The sequence below is a fragment of the Harmonia axyridis genome, chromosome 5 (assembly GCF_914767665.1).
Source record: "Harmonia axyridis chromosome 5, icHarAxyr1.1, whole genome shotgun sequence".
NCBI lineage: Eukaryota > Metazoa > Arthropoda > Insecta > Coleoptera > Coccinellidae > Harmonia > Harmonia axyridis.
Window position 1 is genome coordinate 37,551,631 of NC_059505.1, and position 19,314 is coordinate 37,570,944.

At 33.3% G+C, this 19,314-nt stretch overlaps 3 protein-coding genes across 4 annotated transcripts; 1 reads left to right on the plus strand and 2 right to left on the minus strand.

The window, feature by feature from the left end:
* The first annotated feature begins 233 nt into the window (after nucleotides 1–233).
* LOC123680694 (succinate dehydrogenase [ubiquinone] iron-sulfur subunit, mitochondrial-like) lies at nucleotides 234–1,656 on the plus strand. The gene is made up of 6 exons (XM_045618724.1): nucleotides 234–394; nucleotides 467–756; nucleotides 809–940; nucleotides 1,016–1,175; nucleotides 1,237–1,359; nucleotides 1,437–1,656. Exons 1-6 carry the CDS (start codon nucleotides 356–358, stop codon nucleotides 1,539–1,541), a joined length of 849 nt encoding a protein of 282 aa, XP_045474680.1. The 5' UTR covers nucleotides 234–355; the 3' UTR covers nucleotides 1,542–1,656.
* Nucleotides 1,657–1,777: 121 nt separating this feature from the next.
* LOC123680692 (phosphatidylinositide phosphatase SAC2) lies at nucleotides 1,778–10,096 on the minus strand. 2 transcript variants are annotated; one of them, XM_045618721.1, is made up of 11 exons: nucleotides 9,937–10,096; nucleotides 9,736–9,882; nucleotides 9,061–9,680; nucleotides 8,283–8,987; nucleotides 7,953–8,114; nucleotides 7,826–7,896; nucleotides 7,426–7,650; nucleotides 6,482–6,540; nucleotides 5,581–6,069; nucleotides 4,496–4,708; nucleotides 1,778–4,440 (listed from the first exon to the last, which is right to left on the minus strand). In XM_045618721.1, the coding sequence occupies exons 2-11, from the start codon at nucleotides 9,830–9,832 to the stop codon at nucleotides 3,599–3,601; spliced, it is 3,483 nt and encodes a 1,160-aa protein (XP_045474677.1). In that variant the 5' UTR covers nucleotides 9,833–9,882; nucleotides 9,937–10,096; the 3' UTR covers nucleotides 1,778–3,598. The 2 variants fall into 2 exon arrangements, with proteins under 2 accessions (XP_045474677.1, XP_045474678.1); XM_045618722.1 differs by lacking the exon at nucleotides 7,426–7,650.
* Nucleotides 10,097–10,452: 356 nt separating this feature from the next.
* LOC123680693 (dolichyl-diphosphooligosaccharide--protein glycosyltransferase 48 kDa subunit) lies at nucleotides 10,453–12,237 on the minus strand. Its single transcript, XM_045618723.1, has 6 exons — nucleotides 12,051–12,237; nucleotides 11,722–11,960; nucleotides 11,407–11,664; nucleotides 11,220–11,354; nucleotides 11,002–11,160; nucleotides 10,453–10,891 (listed from the first exon to the last, which is right to left on the minus strand). Exons 1-6 carry the CDS (start codon nucleotides 12,181–12,183, stop codon nucleotides 10,502–10,504), a joined length of 1,314 nt encoding a protein of 437 aa, XP_045474679.1. The 5' UTR covers nucleotides 12,184–12,237; the 3' UTR covers nucleotides 10,453–10,501.
* Nucleotides 12,238–19,314: the final 7,077 nt, after the last annotated feature.

The following is a 19,314-nucleotide window of genomic DNA, read 5'->3' on the forward strand; positions in this document are numbered from 1 at the left end:
GGCCTTGGTCACACTACTAGAGTCGTGTGATGCGTATTTTTTTATAGTTTTACATATGATCGGCTGCCATACTTGCGACCACTTGTCAGACGATCGCAGGTCGGAATATTCACAACACAACTTCGTTAATCTATGCAACACAACATACACAACTGAAATTTGATAGTAGCGGGTAGTATAAACGAGGCCTTACTCAGGTATTCGCAACTTCACCTGTTTTTGACAGAATGCGTCAATTGCATGTCAACTGTTACTTATTTTGGCATTCTAATTCTTATTAGAACCAAATTTTTGCTAAAATAAAAAACCTATATTTTAATTGTTATTTTTTGTGTATACTATTCCTTTTTTAAACATGAATGCTCTAAAGTTGACCAGAAACTCTTTGGGTTTGGTAAGTGGAAAATTTCAGGAAAATCAAATTATGTAATTATTTGATTACATTTAATTTTCTCTATTTCTCAAGATTCGTGGATTTCATGTCAGTGCTATAAATGCTGCTGAAGCCCAAGCTAAACCTAAAAGACTAAAGAAATTTGCCATCTATCGTTGGAACCCAGATGACCCAAAATCTGAACCAAAAGTTCAAGAATATGAAATTGATTTGAATGATTGTGCTCCTATGGTTCTGGATGCACTGATCAAGATCAAAAATGAAATGGATCCCACCCTCACTTTCCGAAGATCTTGCAGAGAAGGTATTTGTGGGTCTTGTGCTATGAATATTGAAGGTGTAAATACTTTAGCCTGCATATGGTGAGTGGTAGAATATTGTTTTTAATTCCTGAATTAATATATGTTTTTGCAGCAAAATAAATACTAATAGTGGTACTTCAAAGATCTACCCATTACCACATATGTATGTGGTTAAAGATCTGGTACCAGATTTATCTCATTTTTATGATCAGTATAAATCGATCAAACCATGGCTTCAAAGAAAGTAAGCAATCTCATGATTTAATTATCTTTTGAATATTATTATAGTCAGAAATTGACAACAAAACCTGTTTTTCAGAGATGAAAGTATTGGTAAATACCAGTATTTGCAAGATATGAAGGACAGGGAGAAGTTAGATGGTCTTTATGAGTGCATTTTATGTGCTTGTTGCTCTACTGCTTGCCCAAGTTATTGGTGGAATGGTAATAAGTATTTAGGACCTGCAGTTTTAATGCAGGTGAGTATCTAAAAAACTAAATTAGTTGTTAATGTGTAAATTATAAAAAAAATTTCATCAGGCCTACAGATGGATAATCGACTCTCGAGATGAAGCAACAAAAGAGAGATTGGACAGCCTCAGAGATGCTTATTCAGTATTTAAATGTCATACTATTATGAACTGCTCCAGGACTTGTCCTAAGGTACTTTTTCACTTCATAAAAACAAGTTTTTGTATGTCGTTCCTTCCTAGTAGAGACAATATTCTTTTAATTTTCAGGGCTTAAATCCTGGAAGAGCTATTGCTGAAATCAAGAGACATTTAGCTGGTCTCACCAAGAAAGCACCCCCAATGTTGAATCCAGTAGGTTTAGCTAATGCTTGAAGAGTATTCAATTGTTAAAATGTACTTGGGTTCAATGTTGTTTTAGACGCTTAACTGTAATTGATGAATAAATAACTTCAGTATTTTAAGTTACAACAATCCTTAAATATTCGAAAGAAATGTCTTTTATTTCTCCTGAAAATATTCCAATTAGTATTTCAGAAGAAATCATTTAAATAACATATTATAGTTGTAGCTGGAATTTGGTTTGGCCTCATGGTAATAATAACACAATAGCTTCCTAAAGATTTATTGTACGTGCATAATTCTATAATTCCATTTAATAGAACATTTCCTAACAAAGGGGAATGTTTGATAATTGACATGTTTTGCTATATCTAAATTTTAAGCTGTGTTTAGGCTATTTTCACATTTATTCAAGCCTCTATTCTGGTTCATTTTGGCAAGTTTTGGGCATATTTTCTCCCGTAAAATACTCTATATCGTTGTCAAAGATCACACTTTTTGAATAAAAATTCCGAGATAATATAACTTCCGAATTTTACAAACAGAGATTTCAATAAGTATGAATCGAAACAGAGTATAATAATTTGGTAATAAATTATTCTTTGATATCCTTCAAAACTAGTAATTCCTACATATTTCAGAATAGAGCCAATTGATATTTTCACCAAATTCTCATCGAGTGGGAAATATAATTTGTTCATCAATGTCAATAATTGAGCAAAATTTTAATCAGATTTCACACTAGATGTTCCGTTTTTGCAGATAGTGTGTATAAAAGTCAACGTGATAATATAAAAGCTTTTTGGGATTTTATGAATGAGCAACAATGATTTCTAACGGTAACAATACAAATATTTGTGACTAGAGAAATAAAATAATGTAAATTAAGTACATAAAAAATAGTTCGAATATAACTTGTCTGGATAAAATATAACAAAATTATAATGTCAACTTATAAGCTATGAATACTGAATACTTTGAGAAAATGATTAAGTTTTAATAAATAAAAAAAATATATAGGAATTCAACGTAACATAATCACTGAATATTAATTCGATTTCATAAAATTCTAAGTTAATTCTAATTCTATCAGTGAAATGGTGAGAGATCTATAAAAGAAAAATGTGAGCCAGATGAATTATGTGAATGAAAAGATGCCAGTATTGAAAAATTAAGGGTTGCCAGTTCAGAATCTCAAAAATATCCTTAAGGATATTTTTTGGGAGATTCTGGGAAATAACAAGAAGTTTTATGAAGTTCACAAAGTTTTCACCCAAAAAAATTATTGCTTCCTTATATTTCAAGACACTTTTATTCACATTTTTTTCTTTTAATTTAGGAACTTTCAAATTTTGATCATGAAATATGAACAAACGATCTGACAACCCTGTTCAATAGATTGCGCTGTCAAGTGGATTGTAAATAATTATTTTCATTTTGAAATGAATATGAAAATGTTTTTTGCAAAATTTATATCTAATGGAAAACATTTCTTGGAGTATTTAGAATAATAAAAAAATTTGGTTCATTTTGAATCAACCGTCACGATTTCCAACTTTTGAGCTGAGGGTCCTTTATTCGATATAATACTAACACAAAAAGCTGCTTCGATCTAAGGTCCATAATAGATTAAAGCTAAGAGGAATGCTTCCAATGATTTTTTCACTAAAACACAAGATCAACACAAATTTAAACTGTAATAACAGTTCTAATATAATTATGTAGGATTGAAACAAGTACACAGGAAGGAACTATCACAAAAAGAGTTTAAAAAATCCGACATGTGTTTCATCGCTTGATCAATTTCGAGTTTCATTAAAAAAAAAGAAGGATAAGCAAAGTTTTCAACTACTTAAACCTCCTCACCAGAAGCAGTTATGTCCATATTTTACTGAAATAAGATTCAAGTCATACTATAAACCCAAATTAGGATAATGTGAATATTCAACTGAGTTCTAACCTAACCCAACATAACCTATTTCTCAGAATTGACTTATAGCTCTTGGAAACAAACCTTGAAGCTCCTTTTTATCCGATATATTGGGATTGACAATCAAAGCAGTCTAATACGCCATCTATAAACTGAAATTTTAAAGAGCTATTAGTTTTGTTTTGCAATTATGCCATTTCTCCTGAAGCTTTCTATGCTCCTCCATCTCTTTCTCAGAAACGTTCCTAACTTGTCCTCCGAATTTCCGATCTATATTAGACCCTATGTTTTGCACCCCTTTTGCTAGCTTACTAAATGGGGAAAACACTAAATCTCTAGTGACTGAAGCTACTGGCGATGTAAGATTTGTCAACTTGTTCTTTAGAGCTGATTCACTTTGCGACTGTGAGATATTCAATGTAACTTCATAATCCGAATTTGACCTTTTATCAAGTTTGACATTCGGGTTATCTGAGTTGTCTGTACTACGTTCATCCACTCCAGTGTAAGAGTGGCTCATCTTTTTTTCCAAAATGGAAGTAGGTTCGGATTCGAAAATTCCACTTCCGGAGTTTATTTGAATATCAGGCTTGGTTATATTGACGTTTTGCATTATACTTGTCAACTGAATGTTATCAAGGTTAGAATCTTGGTGATGTAACAAGTGAGTTTTAGATTCGAGGTTATTTGGTTCACCACTTTTACCCATCACAATGCCTACACCTGGTAGAAAAGTATCAGTTTTTTGGCTGGCACTATAGAGTTCCTCTATAGCTTCTTCACCCTGCTCAATTTCCCCGCTTGAGCTTGTATTTCCACCATCTCCCGCCTTCGGCTGAAAGATACTACTATCACCTTCTTCTTCGGAATCGCTGGAAACTTCTAATTTATCCCCTTGGCCAACTACAAAACTGGCTGGTCTGGACTTGTTCTTTTTGAGCTTATTTCCGATTTTGTTCAATTTCGAGAATTGACTAGTCATATTGGACAAAGCTTTGGATCCTAAAATATCAAGTTACACAACAACTTATACAATTCCTCTACCGAATCAACTCACCAACGTTCTTTAGGACTAAAAGTTGACTTTCTGAAACGTTTCTAGTCATCGGAGGAATCCCTACCACATTTAGGTACATGGCGTCAGATAAAGTTTCGTTGATCAATTTGGATTTACGTTTATCCAAAACTTGACCTTGAGTGCATCGTACTTGAGGCAACTGACAGATTTCGAAAGATATCAAGAATGATTCGCAAATCGCTTTCAAGTATTCTGAAACACAAATTTGAATAACATCAAGGAAAGATAAGAGAAACAGCACAAGGATTATCGAAATCATTATTCTTGCTGAGTTATGACAGGCTATTTGTTAAAGTGTTTATTGAGCACATAAAAAGTGGACATTTTCAATTGGCATAAATATTCCTCAAAAACATAGCAACCAAAAAAACAAAATCAAGATGTCAATAAAAAAGACAATATTTTTTATACTGTCAAATACCCCATTTGTTTGAAAATTACTTCAGAGTAATAAACATAGATAGAGGGAGCATATGTCATTTTCAGTAAGTAAATTATGTCCCCAACATGAACTAATAAATTTGACATGAAGCGCGCGGAAATGAACACATATCAGTGATACGATATTTCTCTCAATTCGCGAGTTTCTCCACAAAGAACGCACTTCTTATGTGCCATAGTGAATCAACGTTTCTTATCAACTCGAAATATATTGAAATAAATACCTAAATATATCAGAAATTCAGAAAACAAACTTCAAGCGCGCCAAACGACGTGAAACAATCAATGAAACTAGGAGAGCAAAAGTTGCCAAACCTTGGATTTCAGCAGGTAGATATAGAAAAAAATAAATATTCTGCTTATTATAAATTCCACAATTAGGCAAAATATCGGATTCCAAATATTCAAATTTGCATATTTAATCGGGAATCACTCAAATAAATATATTTCATTCAATATAATATACATTCTTAACGATATTGTAAAATTGTGAATTTGAAAATATACCACAATCCGACAACGTAACCTAACCATGTTAGGGACATGTAAAAATTGGGTATACTCCCTCTATCTATGTTTATTACTCTATGAAAATTACATAGAAATATATTCTTCGAGCTCACCTATTTCATCCTCTGTGCTCTTGATGCACATCGGCATATTATTGAAGAAACCAAAACAGGCAGATCGGAACATATGATAATATCCATCGGTATTACACAATTTGTAGTTGATTCTCAAGCAAGGTTTGCCCTTAGAACTACCGAATAAGGACTTCCCCATATCGGCTATACCGCATTCGATTGAAACGATATCTTGGAGAAGTACTTCTTGATACTTGGTAATTTTGTCCACTTGGTCGTCATAGTCGGCCACGAAATATGAACCTCTGGTTAAAATCAATATTGAATCGATTTCCATCTCATTCACATCGCCAGTAGTGGGGTCAGCATTGATCAAACCCCAAATACCGAGAGTGTGCTCCGGTTGCTTGATCAACATTTTTTTACAATCCTCAAACAGCAACTTCACATGCTCTGCTGTAGCCATATGGTCATCTTCCATTTGGCTAGTTTTGGATACAATGAAGTTTTCTTCGGATACATTATTACCTAAAATGTAGATGTTGAAAACTTTGTTGTTGCGATGGTTATTAATATTGAAAAACTTGGGATTGGAAGTTATTATACTTACTCAAAATATACTTGTTCTCTCAATATGATGTTTCTTTTCTTTTTTTCAAAATAGCTAGATTTTCTCACACTTCATTTTTAATTATACATATTATCTCAAAATTTTAAAATTCCAACACAGTGAATGAAATATATAAATGTAATTATTTATCAGCACAATTTAGATCTTAGTAATACAAAATTATCAGTTCCAAATATTTTATTAGTTCATCTCTTTTATTACCCTACGTTTATGAAAAAATAGTTTGCTAAACCTTCTCAATAATTTGAAAAAGAAACTGTTTAACAGGTTTTGGTGGCATAGGGTTATTGTTCGTTTGTTATAACTCACCTAGCATCAAATCAATAGTTCCTTGTCTTGTAGAATCTTTGAATCGGCTCAAATAATATCTGAAATTGAGTTGGAGAATCAGTATGTTCCAAACGTTGAAAATATATATTTTTTTAATGAATTAATGAAGCTCATATCCTTAAAGAGGAGAGGTTTTGAAGTATTTCTTAATGCATGCAGATGGTAGTTCTCTTCCAAAAAAATTCACCAGAATAAGTTATATCTGCACATTTTGGCTATTTTTTACTGAAACGCGGTAGTAAAGCTGCGTTTAAATTAGCGAAGCTCCCTCGCAAACTTCACTCGAGCGAAGCTTACTCGCTTCGAGTGAAATTTCGCCCTTTCCAAAACAGAGCGAAACATTGCGCGAGACCTAAGCCTTCAGTTCTAGTTTCTATACAAATAGGAAGGCTGAGTTCATAACTAACTTCCTTCTATTTTATTTCGATTGAGATAATTTTTGGTTTTTGTAGAGCTCGATGAGTTGCCAGCGCTCTTCTTGGTTCATCCCTCGCGCAACTATGGGCGAATCTCGATGAGCGAAATTATTTAGCGAGGGAATTGCGCTTCGTGTAAACGCTGCTTTAGAAGGCGAATAGTCGCGTTTTGGTTAAATGAGGTTATCTAGTCTAACTTAATCATGAAGTTTGCACTTAGAACAAGCTATATAAAGCAATGTTCCTTTTTCTAATATGATGATTCAGATGTATAATAAAACAATAACAGATGTCAATGAAAAATAAAGCCATGGAAAGATATTATTTTCTCAAGAATTCTACTAAAAATGTTATAGATCATAGGCATTCCAATGTCCTTCTAGTGCAGTTTCCAAATCTTACTTTCATTTTTCAATATTTCTTGTGTCACCATAATCAAACCACAAAGCAAGTGAAAGAAAAAGCCTATGTACAATAACCACAACATGACATAACTTCAAAACTAACCTAAACGTATGATACATAACATTAGCTAGAGCGTATTCTTGATCAAGTGCAAACTGTGGTGTCGAACACAGCATTGTATCTTCTGGTAGGTACTCGATGGCAATATTAGATATTTTATTCAAGTAACTCCATATATCACCCAGATCGATTTCATTTAAATCGTTCCCATGAATTATATCAAGACAACTTTGTCTTATGGAATCTTTGAAACGATTATGGTAGTATCTATAACATTAAATCATCAGATGTGTGTTCAGAGAAAGAGTGGACAATTATGCTCGATGATTTACTGCTTATTAAAGGTAATAATCAATTATTCCTCCCTTAACGAACATTAATTCTTACCGAAATAATGATATACCTAAAATAACTACATCTTAAAGTTCAAATTTCAACCCACCTATTAGCTGAGTTCACTCCATCTTTCATAATTCCAGATATTTTTCGTTCTCCAGTTCTAGTATAATCTCCCTGAAATAATTAAACAAGTACTAATTTGTAACAAATTTCGTTACAGTTCAATTTACTTTCAAAGCGTTGGTACCCGCATACTGCTTACTTATAATATCTCCGTTGTTTGCCCAAAGCAACTGGAAAGTACTCCTGATATTTTCAGGTATAGGACCTTCTGGCGGCGTAAGGCCTAGCTTACAAAACTGAATTTCCATCACAGCCTTTCCAATTGCTGTCTGAAAATTTCAACATACTGCAAGTCAGCAATCAGGTTAGATTAGTTCAAAATATGTTGGTAGCCCTGACATAAAAATTGACAGATGAAGGTGTGTATAAACACTCATATTGGAAATAATTATACCTTTAAATGAAATAAACAATTCTTTGAAGAAATTGCAACTGACCTGAACAACGTTGGTTCTATCGAGGCAATCAATGCAGTTCAATCTAAAAACACCATTTTGGGAGCATATATGTCCATGCTGGTCTCTCCAACAGTAATTCATCTCTTTCAAAATATCTGCAATGGCGTTCATCAGGACTGACACATTTTCGAAATGCATTCCTCGACAATACTCGTGAAAATCGAATGTAACATAAGTAATGAATGGACTGTCAAAATGAAAAATCTGATTTGAATATGCATCGAAGATAACTTTTTCATGACCGGATTGATCTACCAGATTTATCGCGCAAATTGGCCCATAAGTTTGTATTTCTTTGCTGAAGTGTTTCTGAAAAGCTTCCCGATTTTCCTTCTCGCCTTTATCTATGCGAGGTGGGGGTCTGTATTTGTAACCTGGTTGAGACCAAAACACTGGTACGGATCCTCGAACTTGTACAAATGAAACTTCGTGTTTGTGATACGATATGAGTTGTTCTGTTTCCACATAGTTTGCTACATGACCTAGTTCGTCTACACCTCTTCTTTTATATCTGGTTCCAGCTCTGAATCTGCTTCTCCGGGATATTATGGTCAGAGTGAACACTTCATAAGATTTATCACAAGGATTATCACTTTGGTAATACAGATCTGTGTTAACTCTACATTTTTCTATTTGGATATAACCCTGAATGATTGGTAGGATCCATGGGTCGAATAATGAACTCTGTAAAATATCACCATTCTGAATGACCAAACCAATTTTCCTAAAATATTAGTGAAACTCATTCAATACTCACATTTGGCTCAATGAAATCCTTCACCATAAATTTGTTCCAAAAGAACTTATCATCTGCAATTCTCCATAATGGAGTATCTGCTATTTTACCCGTTTTTTCCAAATTACATAATTTTTGTAGGGAATTTGTGATATCTGTGGTATTAGAATAGTAGAAAGAATTGGTATCGGTGAAGATTTTGTGGAATTCCTCTATTATCTGTCTTTCGAACCGATTCTTATCCCTCCCATCTCGTTTTTTAGGTGTACCAGTTGCAATGGCAGCTGCCTGTTGTGTAGTATTTTTGATAGAATTGCCAGCATTTTTCAATGTTCCCCATGTTTTACTGAAAGCCCCACTCTTTTGAATATCAAATATGGAATTACTTTGTTTTGGTAGATTGGAAATATTTTTATGTTTTGGACAAATTTTCAAATTAATTTCAACTTCCTCCAAGCTGAGGGGTATAAAAGCAATTGATTTAACTTTGTAAACATTATGTGCACCATGAAGAGTACCAACAAGAGAACTTTCCTTTATGACCATAAGTCGAGGGTCAAAAACAGAAGCCGATACCTTCCCTATGATACCATCACAAGTTCCAAGACATATTGGATCATCTGCTTCAGTTAGAGACCAAGCTGGAGAGTGAAATAATGTAATATGGAGCCAGTTGATGATCAATTTAGTTCTTACCAGTTTTTGGTATGAAACAACCCGTCAATCGGTCGCACCATAAGGAATTCTCACCCTTTTTGAAGATATAGAAAGAATCTGTACGAAACACCTCCATTTCGACGATATAGTCAAGTTTCAGAAGTCAGATCTCCAATTTCTATTTATCTGGTAAAATGAAACTTATGAAATCTAATATGTAAGAAATTTGTTAACAATCACCTCTACATGCGAATCTATTGCTATAAAATCCTTCTTTACATCTTTGTAAAACATAGGTAACAAAAAAGATAACAGGGTAGAATAATATTTTCGTGATAACAGAATTTCCTTTTATGACATGTTTTTAAGGTTATGTTTCTATTTTTCCTTACGTCAAAACAACAATGAGTTGTAAATTGAAGGATTGATTGATCAGTTATTTCGCCAGTTCCATAAAATATGTAGAAAGTAAATATTTTATTTCGGCTTCAATTGAAAGCAGAGTAATTGGTTTCTACAAAATACTTATTTTCAATACGGACCTTTTCTTATCAGAAATACAAATAAAACTTGGAACTTAAATATGTTCAATGACTATTAAAGAATTGAAGACCTGGTACCCCTGCCGGAAATTATATATTTACTCTCCCGAAAATTATTTACTACTTAACTAAATGTTTTTTAAATGCAGGATCTAGTTGTATGCTTGTCAAATAGCTAACATCGCTGATGATACATCAGCAGAAAAACACAAAATACAGTGGAATTTTTTATTGTTCAGATGAAAAAACAACTTGAAATCACATTAATCGCTCTTTGACTTTTTATCGTCATCTTTGAAATGCAAAAACACAAAAGAAAACAGAAACACACCAATCATCATTGAAAAAGCACCAGTGTAATAAGGATAAGCACTAAAAATGAATCTTTCATATTGAGTGTGTTGCAGTGGTCTCACAGAAACTTGAGTGGTACTAAAAAGCCTTGTGTATCCAACCCTGTCATAATCTACTTTGAACTGATAGACCCCATAAACATCAGGGATTTTGAATTTAGCTTGGTAGTTGCCATTGTGAGTTTTCTTCAAAGTTGTTCGGACAAATGGATCGATTCTTACAAATTCCAATTGTATATCATTAGCTACAAATGGTTCCCACTTTCCTTTATTCAAAATTTCAATTTCAATGTCGTATACCTGAAACCAAGTTGAAAATGAAATTTGTTATTCAGAATAATAATCTGAAAAAATCAATTAATCTATCATCTCATTTTAGCTACTGGTTATTTTTATTATTTATTACTTACAGCATCATCCATTATAGTATAGTCTGCAGGTGGTTTGCTTTCTCCTGCTTTATGGTGATTGACAGATTTTACCCTAAGTTGTCCATGTTCTTTGAATACCCATTGACTCAATGCCTTGGCAACATCTTGATTACCTGATTTTTCATATTTCTTTCCACCCTATAACACAATTTTAGTTTGATAAATGCTAAATTATCTTATTATCACTTAGTACATACCAAAGCTTTCTCTACAGATGAAGTAAAGAATTCATCAGAGAAAAAGGATAATGATCCACTGAATACAACTCGTGCATTATTTCTAGCTTGAAGTCCAGCAATGAGAAGTGTATCTTTCCCAACAGCATGAGGATACTAAAATAATTTATAACTGATCCACCACATTCAATTTATCTATAAATCTCACCTCTTTAATTTTTTGTCCAGGGATATAACTATAGGAAGTACTGTGACCAGAGACTAAAGATAGGACAAGTGGGTTCTCAGTATCAGCTAAAAGACCAGTTCCCTCATACAATAATGGGGCAATTTTAGACCTAGGTTGTCCAATAATAACTTCTGAATCTATCAGATTTTCATTGCCTACAACTAATTTGGTATGTTCTCCCTCATCAGTAACATCATAATTTAAATGATCAATTACATATGCTCCTTCTTCATCAACCTTAAACGAGGAAATTTTTGTGATCTTTCATTGATTATAAAAAATTGATAATCTCACTTCAAAGCCACATTCTGATGTGAGTTCCCTCAATACATCACCAGTGATGCTGCTTCCAGCAATCAAAATATTTCCCCCCTCATCAATAAACTGAGTTAAAGTGTCTACATTCAATGATCCTCCGAATTCCTCTACAGAAGGTGCAAAAATTATCAAGTTTTCATATAAGGCTTCCCCATATTTGGAAAGTACTAAACTAGAATCATCTGCTATTTTGTAAGTTAAGCTGTATCCTCTTTCTATAAGTAGAACAATCCATCATAAGTTCAGTAATATAGAAAAGATAAGCATAAAGGGGCACCGGTTAGTTAACCTAACGAGTGTCTTACCTTGTAAGGATCTGAAAAATATGGAATGTGTTTCGCGAATGACTTGATTATCTAGAAGAACTAAGGTTCTTCCTTGTGCGTTTATTTTTGCTAAGAATATACTGAAAATACATATTAATATCAGAAATCTCATTTTGAAAACTTTAGTTCTAATTCTACTCCAAATTATACACGTCACTAGTAGCGTTCATAGAACATCAATATTAGCAACCTCAAAAAAGATGTAATTTAAAAATTTTGTTTCTCATTTTCCTGATAAAATTGGAAAAACCATGAGGTAGATAACTTTTGATGTAATTATTCAATGAAAAATTGATCGATTAATCGTATATCATCTTAGGAATCATAGAAGATAATAGGAAAATTCCTATAAAATAATTTCGGAAAAAACTTGATAATTGAAACGAAGTGGATATAAAAGAAAATACTCATAAACTACACTTTTTTTTTACAAATATAAGTTGTGAATGAGATAGTTTCCCTTTCCTATAGATTATTAAAGGCCAAGTATAGAAAGCGCATCCACCATATCAATACCAAACTTGATTAGGTATTTTGTGACACATTAATAGTCTATAAAGAATATCTTAAGTCGTTATCACAGATTACGGATATCCGTAATCTGTGGTCGTTATACTCAACCTAAGATGCATTACAACGTTACAGTCAATGGTGATCGGCATATAGCCATGATTACTAACTTTTTCATTCCTGAATTGAACAACCATGATGTCCAGGAGCTGTGGTTCCAACAAGACGGCGCAACATATCACACAGCTCGTGCCACAATCGATTTATTGAAAGACAAGTTTGGTGACCGCCTAATTTCACGTTTTGGACCTGTGAATTGGCCTCCAAGATCTTGTGATTTAACACCGCTAGACTACTTTCTGTGGGGCTATGTAAATTCATTGGTCTATGGGGATAAGCCACAAACCCTTGACCATTTGGAAGACAACATTTGCCGTGTTATTGCCGATATACGGCCACAAATGTTGGAAAAAGTCTTCGAAAATTAGACGTCCAGATTGGACTACATCCGAGCCAGCCGTGGCGATCATATGCCAGAATTCATATTTAAAATGTAATGCCACAAGATTATCTTGCGGATAAATAAAATTCATGTCAATCGAATAGTTCATCGTTGTTTTATTATAATTTAAAGTTCTATAGCTCTAAAAAAAACACCCTTTAGAACTGATTTTATTTGACTGATAATTAATGAATATAAGTTTTGCTCTTTAGTCTGTTGAAGCAATGTGATCGCTTTCGAGCTTTTCTTACCTGCGTCCGTCTGTGTGTCCTCAAATCCTCGTAACAGTCTAAACTTCATAATTCTTATCCGATATTATTAAAATTTGGTATAGGTATACAGCTTGTGCTATAGATGACAAGTCGAAACATTTCGTTGAACGTTTTTTAATGTTCTGTGGCTTTTAGTGTGGTTACTTAACCTCAGTTGAAACGACTTTTTCTTAATTTCATAAAGAATAGGTACAAGGTGCGATGAAAAAGTTTAAGAAATGCCTGTTTAGAATTTTTATGGATTTTTAGGGATGGATTGGAAAGTAAAGAGGCTGTTACGTCTTTTGTCGGCAAGTGGCCAAATGGACAGTGAACTAATTGATAGGTAAGTTCATTCAATCCAAAAATTTTGGGCGGACGGTCCGTGACCACTAACGGCTCTAACGGATTTTTTCTGTATTGTAAATTTTGAAGTGTCCAAATAAATGAGTAGTTGAATTTATGGCAAGTTTACAGCCTTGCAGACAAGTTTGTCAACAGATTACTTTAAGGAGGCTAAAGCCCCGTAGAAAGATTAAAATGTTTGGATAGCTTACAACTTTAAAGCCAAGATTTTTGGTTGATAATTTCGAATGTAATGCAATCATTCTTAGCCGCAAGTTGTGGTTCAAGGGTGTGCCATTTTTGAGCGCTCGCTCTCTGAACAGATCACTATGAATATCTGGAATTTTTTAATTTTGGGCCGGAAGTGGTCTCAAACGAATAGATTCGTCAAATCGCTCCTTAAATTCGATTCTGTCCGTCCGTAAACACAATACGCTCTATTAGTGATGACGTCACACACCGCCATTTTTGGTTCTCCTGTCAGTGTTCGGAATCCAAACAAACAAATTGTCATTCAAATTAGTACGTTGTCGTTGAAGAATTTGCCTTTTTTTGATAAATAAGATTATTTAAGGAACGATTTAACTATTAATTAATAGACAGAAAGCACGAGATTAATGCCAGTAAGTTCGAACTTGAAGTTCAACTAATAAACACGGCTTTTTACAAAATCTGGGGAATGATACAGGATTCAAACTTACTGGTATTAACCTCGTTCCTTCTGTCTATCAATTAATACTGAAATCGTTCCTCAAATACTCTTATTTATGAAAATAAGCCAATTCCTTCAACGACACCGTACTAATTTGAATGACAATTTATTTGTTTGGATTCCGAACACTGACAGAAGAACCAAAAATGGCGGTGTGTGACGTCACACTAATAGAGCGTATAACGAAGAGAGAAAGGAGAAATTTCAAATTTACAAGTTAGGTTTGGATCTCAACTCTGCTGTTTACTTTGTTAATAGGTAAAATCAGGCTATGGCTTCCGTACATATGGTCATTTGAAATTTTGCTTTTCATTTTATTTCAAAACTGCACAACCGATTAAAACGAAAATTCTCATTTAGATGTATAGTGTGTTTTTTTCGAGGTATATAACTTTAAGTTGGCATTACTGTTCAAGATGGCAACAGATTTAACAGCTGTCAAGTGATTTATTCTCAGTTTGGTTTGGCAATTTATCATGAATAGACTCACGCCTGAACAACGCTTGCAAATAGTGCAATTTTATTTCGAAAATAATGGTTCTGTGCGGAATACGTATCGCGCACTAGGTCCATTTTATTTTGTTTAGCGATGAAGCGTACTTCTGGTTGAATGGCTACGTCAACAAACAAAACTGCCGCATTTGGAGTGAAGCTAATCCTCAAGTCTATGTCGAAACACCGTTACATTCAGAAAAACTGACTGTTTGGTGCGATTTATGGGCTGGTGGAATCATTGTTCTGTCCTCCTTCAAAAACGATGATGGCCAGAACGTTACAGTCAATGGTGATCGGTATAGAGCCATGATTACTAACTTTTTCATTCCTGAATTGAACAACCATGATGTCCAGGAGCTGTGGTTTCAACAAGACGGCGCAACATGTCACACAGCTCGTGCCACAATCGATTTATTGAAAGACACGTTTGGTGACCGCCTAATTTCACGTTTTGGACCTGTGAATTGGCCTCCAAGATCTTGTGATTTAACACCGCTAGACTACTTTCTGTGGGGCTATGTAAAGTCATTGGTCTATGCGGATAAGCCACAAACCCTTGACCATTTGGAAGACAACATTCGCCGTGTTATTGCCGATATACGGCCACAAATGTTGGAAAAAGTCATCGAAAATTGGACGTCCAGATTGGACTACATCCGAGCCAGCCGTGGCGGTCATATGCCAGAAATCTTATTTAAAATGTAATGCCACAAGATTATCTTACGGATACATGAAATTCATGTCAATCGAATAATCCATCGTTGTTTTATTGCAATTCAAAGTTCTATAGCTCTAAAAAAAACACCCTTCAGAATGATAATATCAAGCCTCATGCAAAATTCCATTCATATACCATAACCAGAATGATTGAAAATTTAAAAAGAATATCGAAAAATAATTTACCAATATTGATTTAAAGCTTCGTGCAAAATTTCAAGCTGATCAAATCATCAAAAAATTCAAAAATAATATTGGAAAATGAATATCCAATATTTCAAGTCCAAATTTGCCTAGCAAGACTCGATATTTTTGTATAGTGTGGTACATTGTTGAATTTGTAATTGTTTTCTTTATCACCTCATGAGGAGAACCAATATGACGTCCATAAAAAAATTGTCTATCGCGTCTCTGAAACAATGAAAAACAAAAAAAATGACAACACCAAAGAATCTTTATATTTTTTTTTTCTTTATATCTCGATTTTTAGTTTTTCGAGATATCTCATTAACACCCACACACTTATCCCTAAATATAAATAACGCAACTTTTTTGTTATTTAAGCCACCCTATATCTATATATATACATATATATATATATAACGGTTTTCGATATCCCTTCAGTGCCCCTCTAAATAGTTCTAATCCTGTAAATATTTCAACACGTGGCCCCAAAGTCTAAAGGTGTTAAATCACAAGATATCAGTGGCCAATTGTGATCACCTCTTCGAGAAATACCTCGACCAGCAAACTTTTCCTGCAAAATTGCAATTCTTCCGTTGCTTGTGTGGCAGGTAGCACCGTCTTGTTAAAAATAAACGTCATCCACATCAATATCTTTCAATTCCGCCCATAAAAAATCATCAATCGACGAGGAATCGACAAACCTGGGCTTATGGTCTTTGTTCTTGAGTGATGCACACGGTTTCGATTCTTCACATCACTAACTTGTCCGATCAGCAAAAATGTTTTCACCATTCTCACTATTTCCAGGAGAAAATGTGCTTCACGACCCAGTAGTGCTTTCGTTGTGCAAAGTGTGAGTACAAAATTTTAATAATTTTTGTAGTGAATTTCAACAATTTGAATGCGTTGTTTCAAAATGAAATCCATCATTGGAAAACCCTATATCACTATCATCAATACATGACCCCCAGGTTCAATTGTCCCTGTATATTATTCACTAAAATGTTTCACATTGATCTTTTTCTCTTTAAACACGAAATAATAAACCTTTATCTACTCCTATTGAATTATATATTCATTATTCAACTGCTTTTCATCGATTAATAGTATCTATTAACAAACAGCGTGAGTTATAATAACTCACTACTATAACTCACTATAATACATCGGAAAAGATGGCTCTGTGTTCCTATACTTCTATTCGATTGGCCGAAAGGGAACATTCCATTATTGTTATTGATGGGAGGAATGTCACTTAAATAATTAGACGTTTTCAAATTAGGTTCATTTCAAATTGTGAATGTTTTGCTGAAAGAGTTGATTCAGATAGTGAAGATGAATTTTCAATTATTATACAACTCCAGAAAAAAAAGAAGCAGCTAATGTTACCATACAGAATTTCTTGCCCGAAAAATCCCAAAAAGATATAATAGTGTATTATTCAACGAGCAGTAATGTAGGTCATAACTCACGCAGATGAAGTTTGCAGCACGAGCCGCAGGCGAGTGCTGTAATTCATCAAGTGAGTTATGACTATTACCGCAAGTTGAATACTATACTTTATCTACGACTATATCAATAAATAGTAAGAAACAAATACAGACTTAGAATATAGACAAAAGGAACGGAAAGTAAACATTTGTGCTCGATCCCGATTACAAAAGAGATGGAAACTTAGTGTCGCCACAAATATAGAACTTTATTGAAAAATCTTAATAGTTGTTTATAACAATCCACTAAAATATATCAAAAACATTCCCTGTAAACGATGACTTGATGTTCTTTCTGCTTGAAAATTTTTATAACTCCTTTATATTTTTTTCGAGTGGGTAATTCTGTATGGTAACATTAACTGTTTGTCTTTTGGAAATGTTTATATAATATTTCATCTCCACTATCTGCATTAATCGTTTTTAGCGAAACATTCACAATAGTTAGATATCAACTTAATTTGAAAACGTCAAAATTATTAAAGTGCTTTTCTCTCGGATATTTCTCTCCTCAATAACAATAATGGAATGTTCCCTTTCGGCCAATCGAATAGAAGCAGAGAAGTATAGAAGCACAAATCTATCTGTTCCGATTTATTATAGTGAGTTATAGTAGTGAGTTATTATAACTCACACTGTTTGTTAATAGATACTATTAATTGGTCAAAATCAATTGAATAATGAATATATAATTCAATAGGAGTAGATGAAAGTGTTTACAAACATTTTCGAGATTATTGTAGCAGTAAATGAAGTCGACGTTTACAGATAATGTTATTTTGGCATATTTTAGTGAACTAAGCACTAAATACAAAGCATCGTCTATATGCTCCATGCTAAGAAGCACATTTATCATAAATAATGGAATCAATATAGAATATTATTTAAAATTACGTTCGTTTCTTAAACGTCAATCAGAGAAACATGTTGCTAAAAAGACAAAAACTCTTACTGGTTGTTCAAACTTTACAGTCAATTTTATTAATAGGTAAACAAAACAGTAATTATATAACTAGAATTTCTATTCTACTATTATAGGTTAAGGTTTGTCAATAACGTTTTTATGTACTTGTGTCTTAATATTTATTGTTATAGTCATAGATAAAGTATAGTATTGAACTTGCGGTAATGGCCATAACTCACGCAGATGAAGTTTGCAGCACGAGCCGCAGGCGAGTGCTGTAATTCATCAAGTTTTACACAAAAAATAGTATTTGAATGATATACTATTTTTTGTGTAATTTGAAGTGTTTTTCTTTCTTCGATTTTCGGATTCTTTACATTTTGAAACGTGTCTAAATCTCGTTATGGTCAATTTACTTTAATCGATTTCAATATTTATAAGTGTAGATTTACCAACGAACTTTCGATCCTTATCCTAAACGTTTTATTTTTATGACGTTGTTAGAATTTCGAAAATATTGGCCCTTTTATACGGTGAACAACCTTTTTTTTTATTTAAACAGTGTTGTGACAGAAAATATTCCTAGAAAGATAACAAATCTTTCCAATTGGCTGAAGGGTAGTTACCTCTTCAGATAATTTTGAAGATTTATTTGTGTGTATTATTTGCTCTAACTATGCTGGCGAATTTTGCTTTTAAATCTTTCTAACGGTTCTTTTTTGAAGTGTCTGCTCTGAATAGAAGATTTGGTTTAATAAATTCGTACCTCAGACCTAAATCCCTGATAGAAATCGATCTGGGAATGGTGTAACACTCTCATATCTTATCTGTAATTACATTATAAAATATTTACAAATTTTACAAAACCTTTTGTAATCTGATAGTTCTCACAGAACATTCAACTGGCATCTTTTAAATTACGTTATCAGTACTGAAATCTGTGTTCAATTTATAAAATGACAAACTTTTAAGAAATTACAGTTGCAATTAATTAATCTTCAAATTGATTTAAATGATGAGTGAGTCATCAATAAAAAAAATTTCTCCTTTTTTTTCCCTGATATTTTCAATAAAATATAATTTTATTTTTAGTTTATCGTATTATTCTCGAGATTATTTTTCGAGAGATTT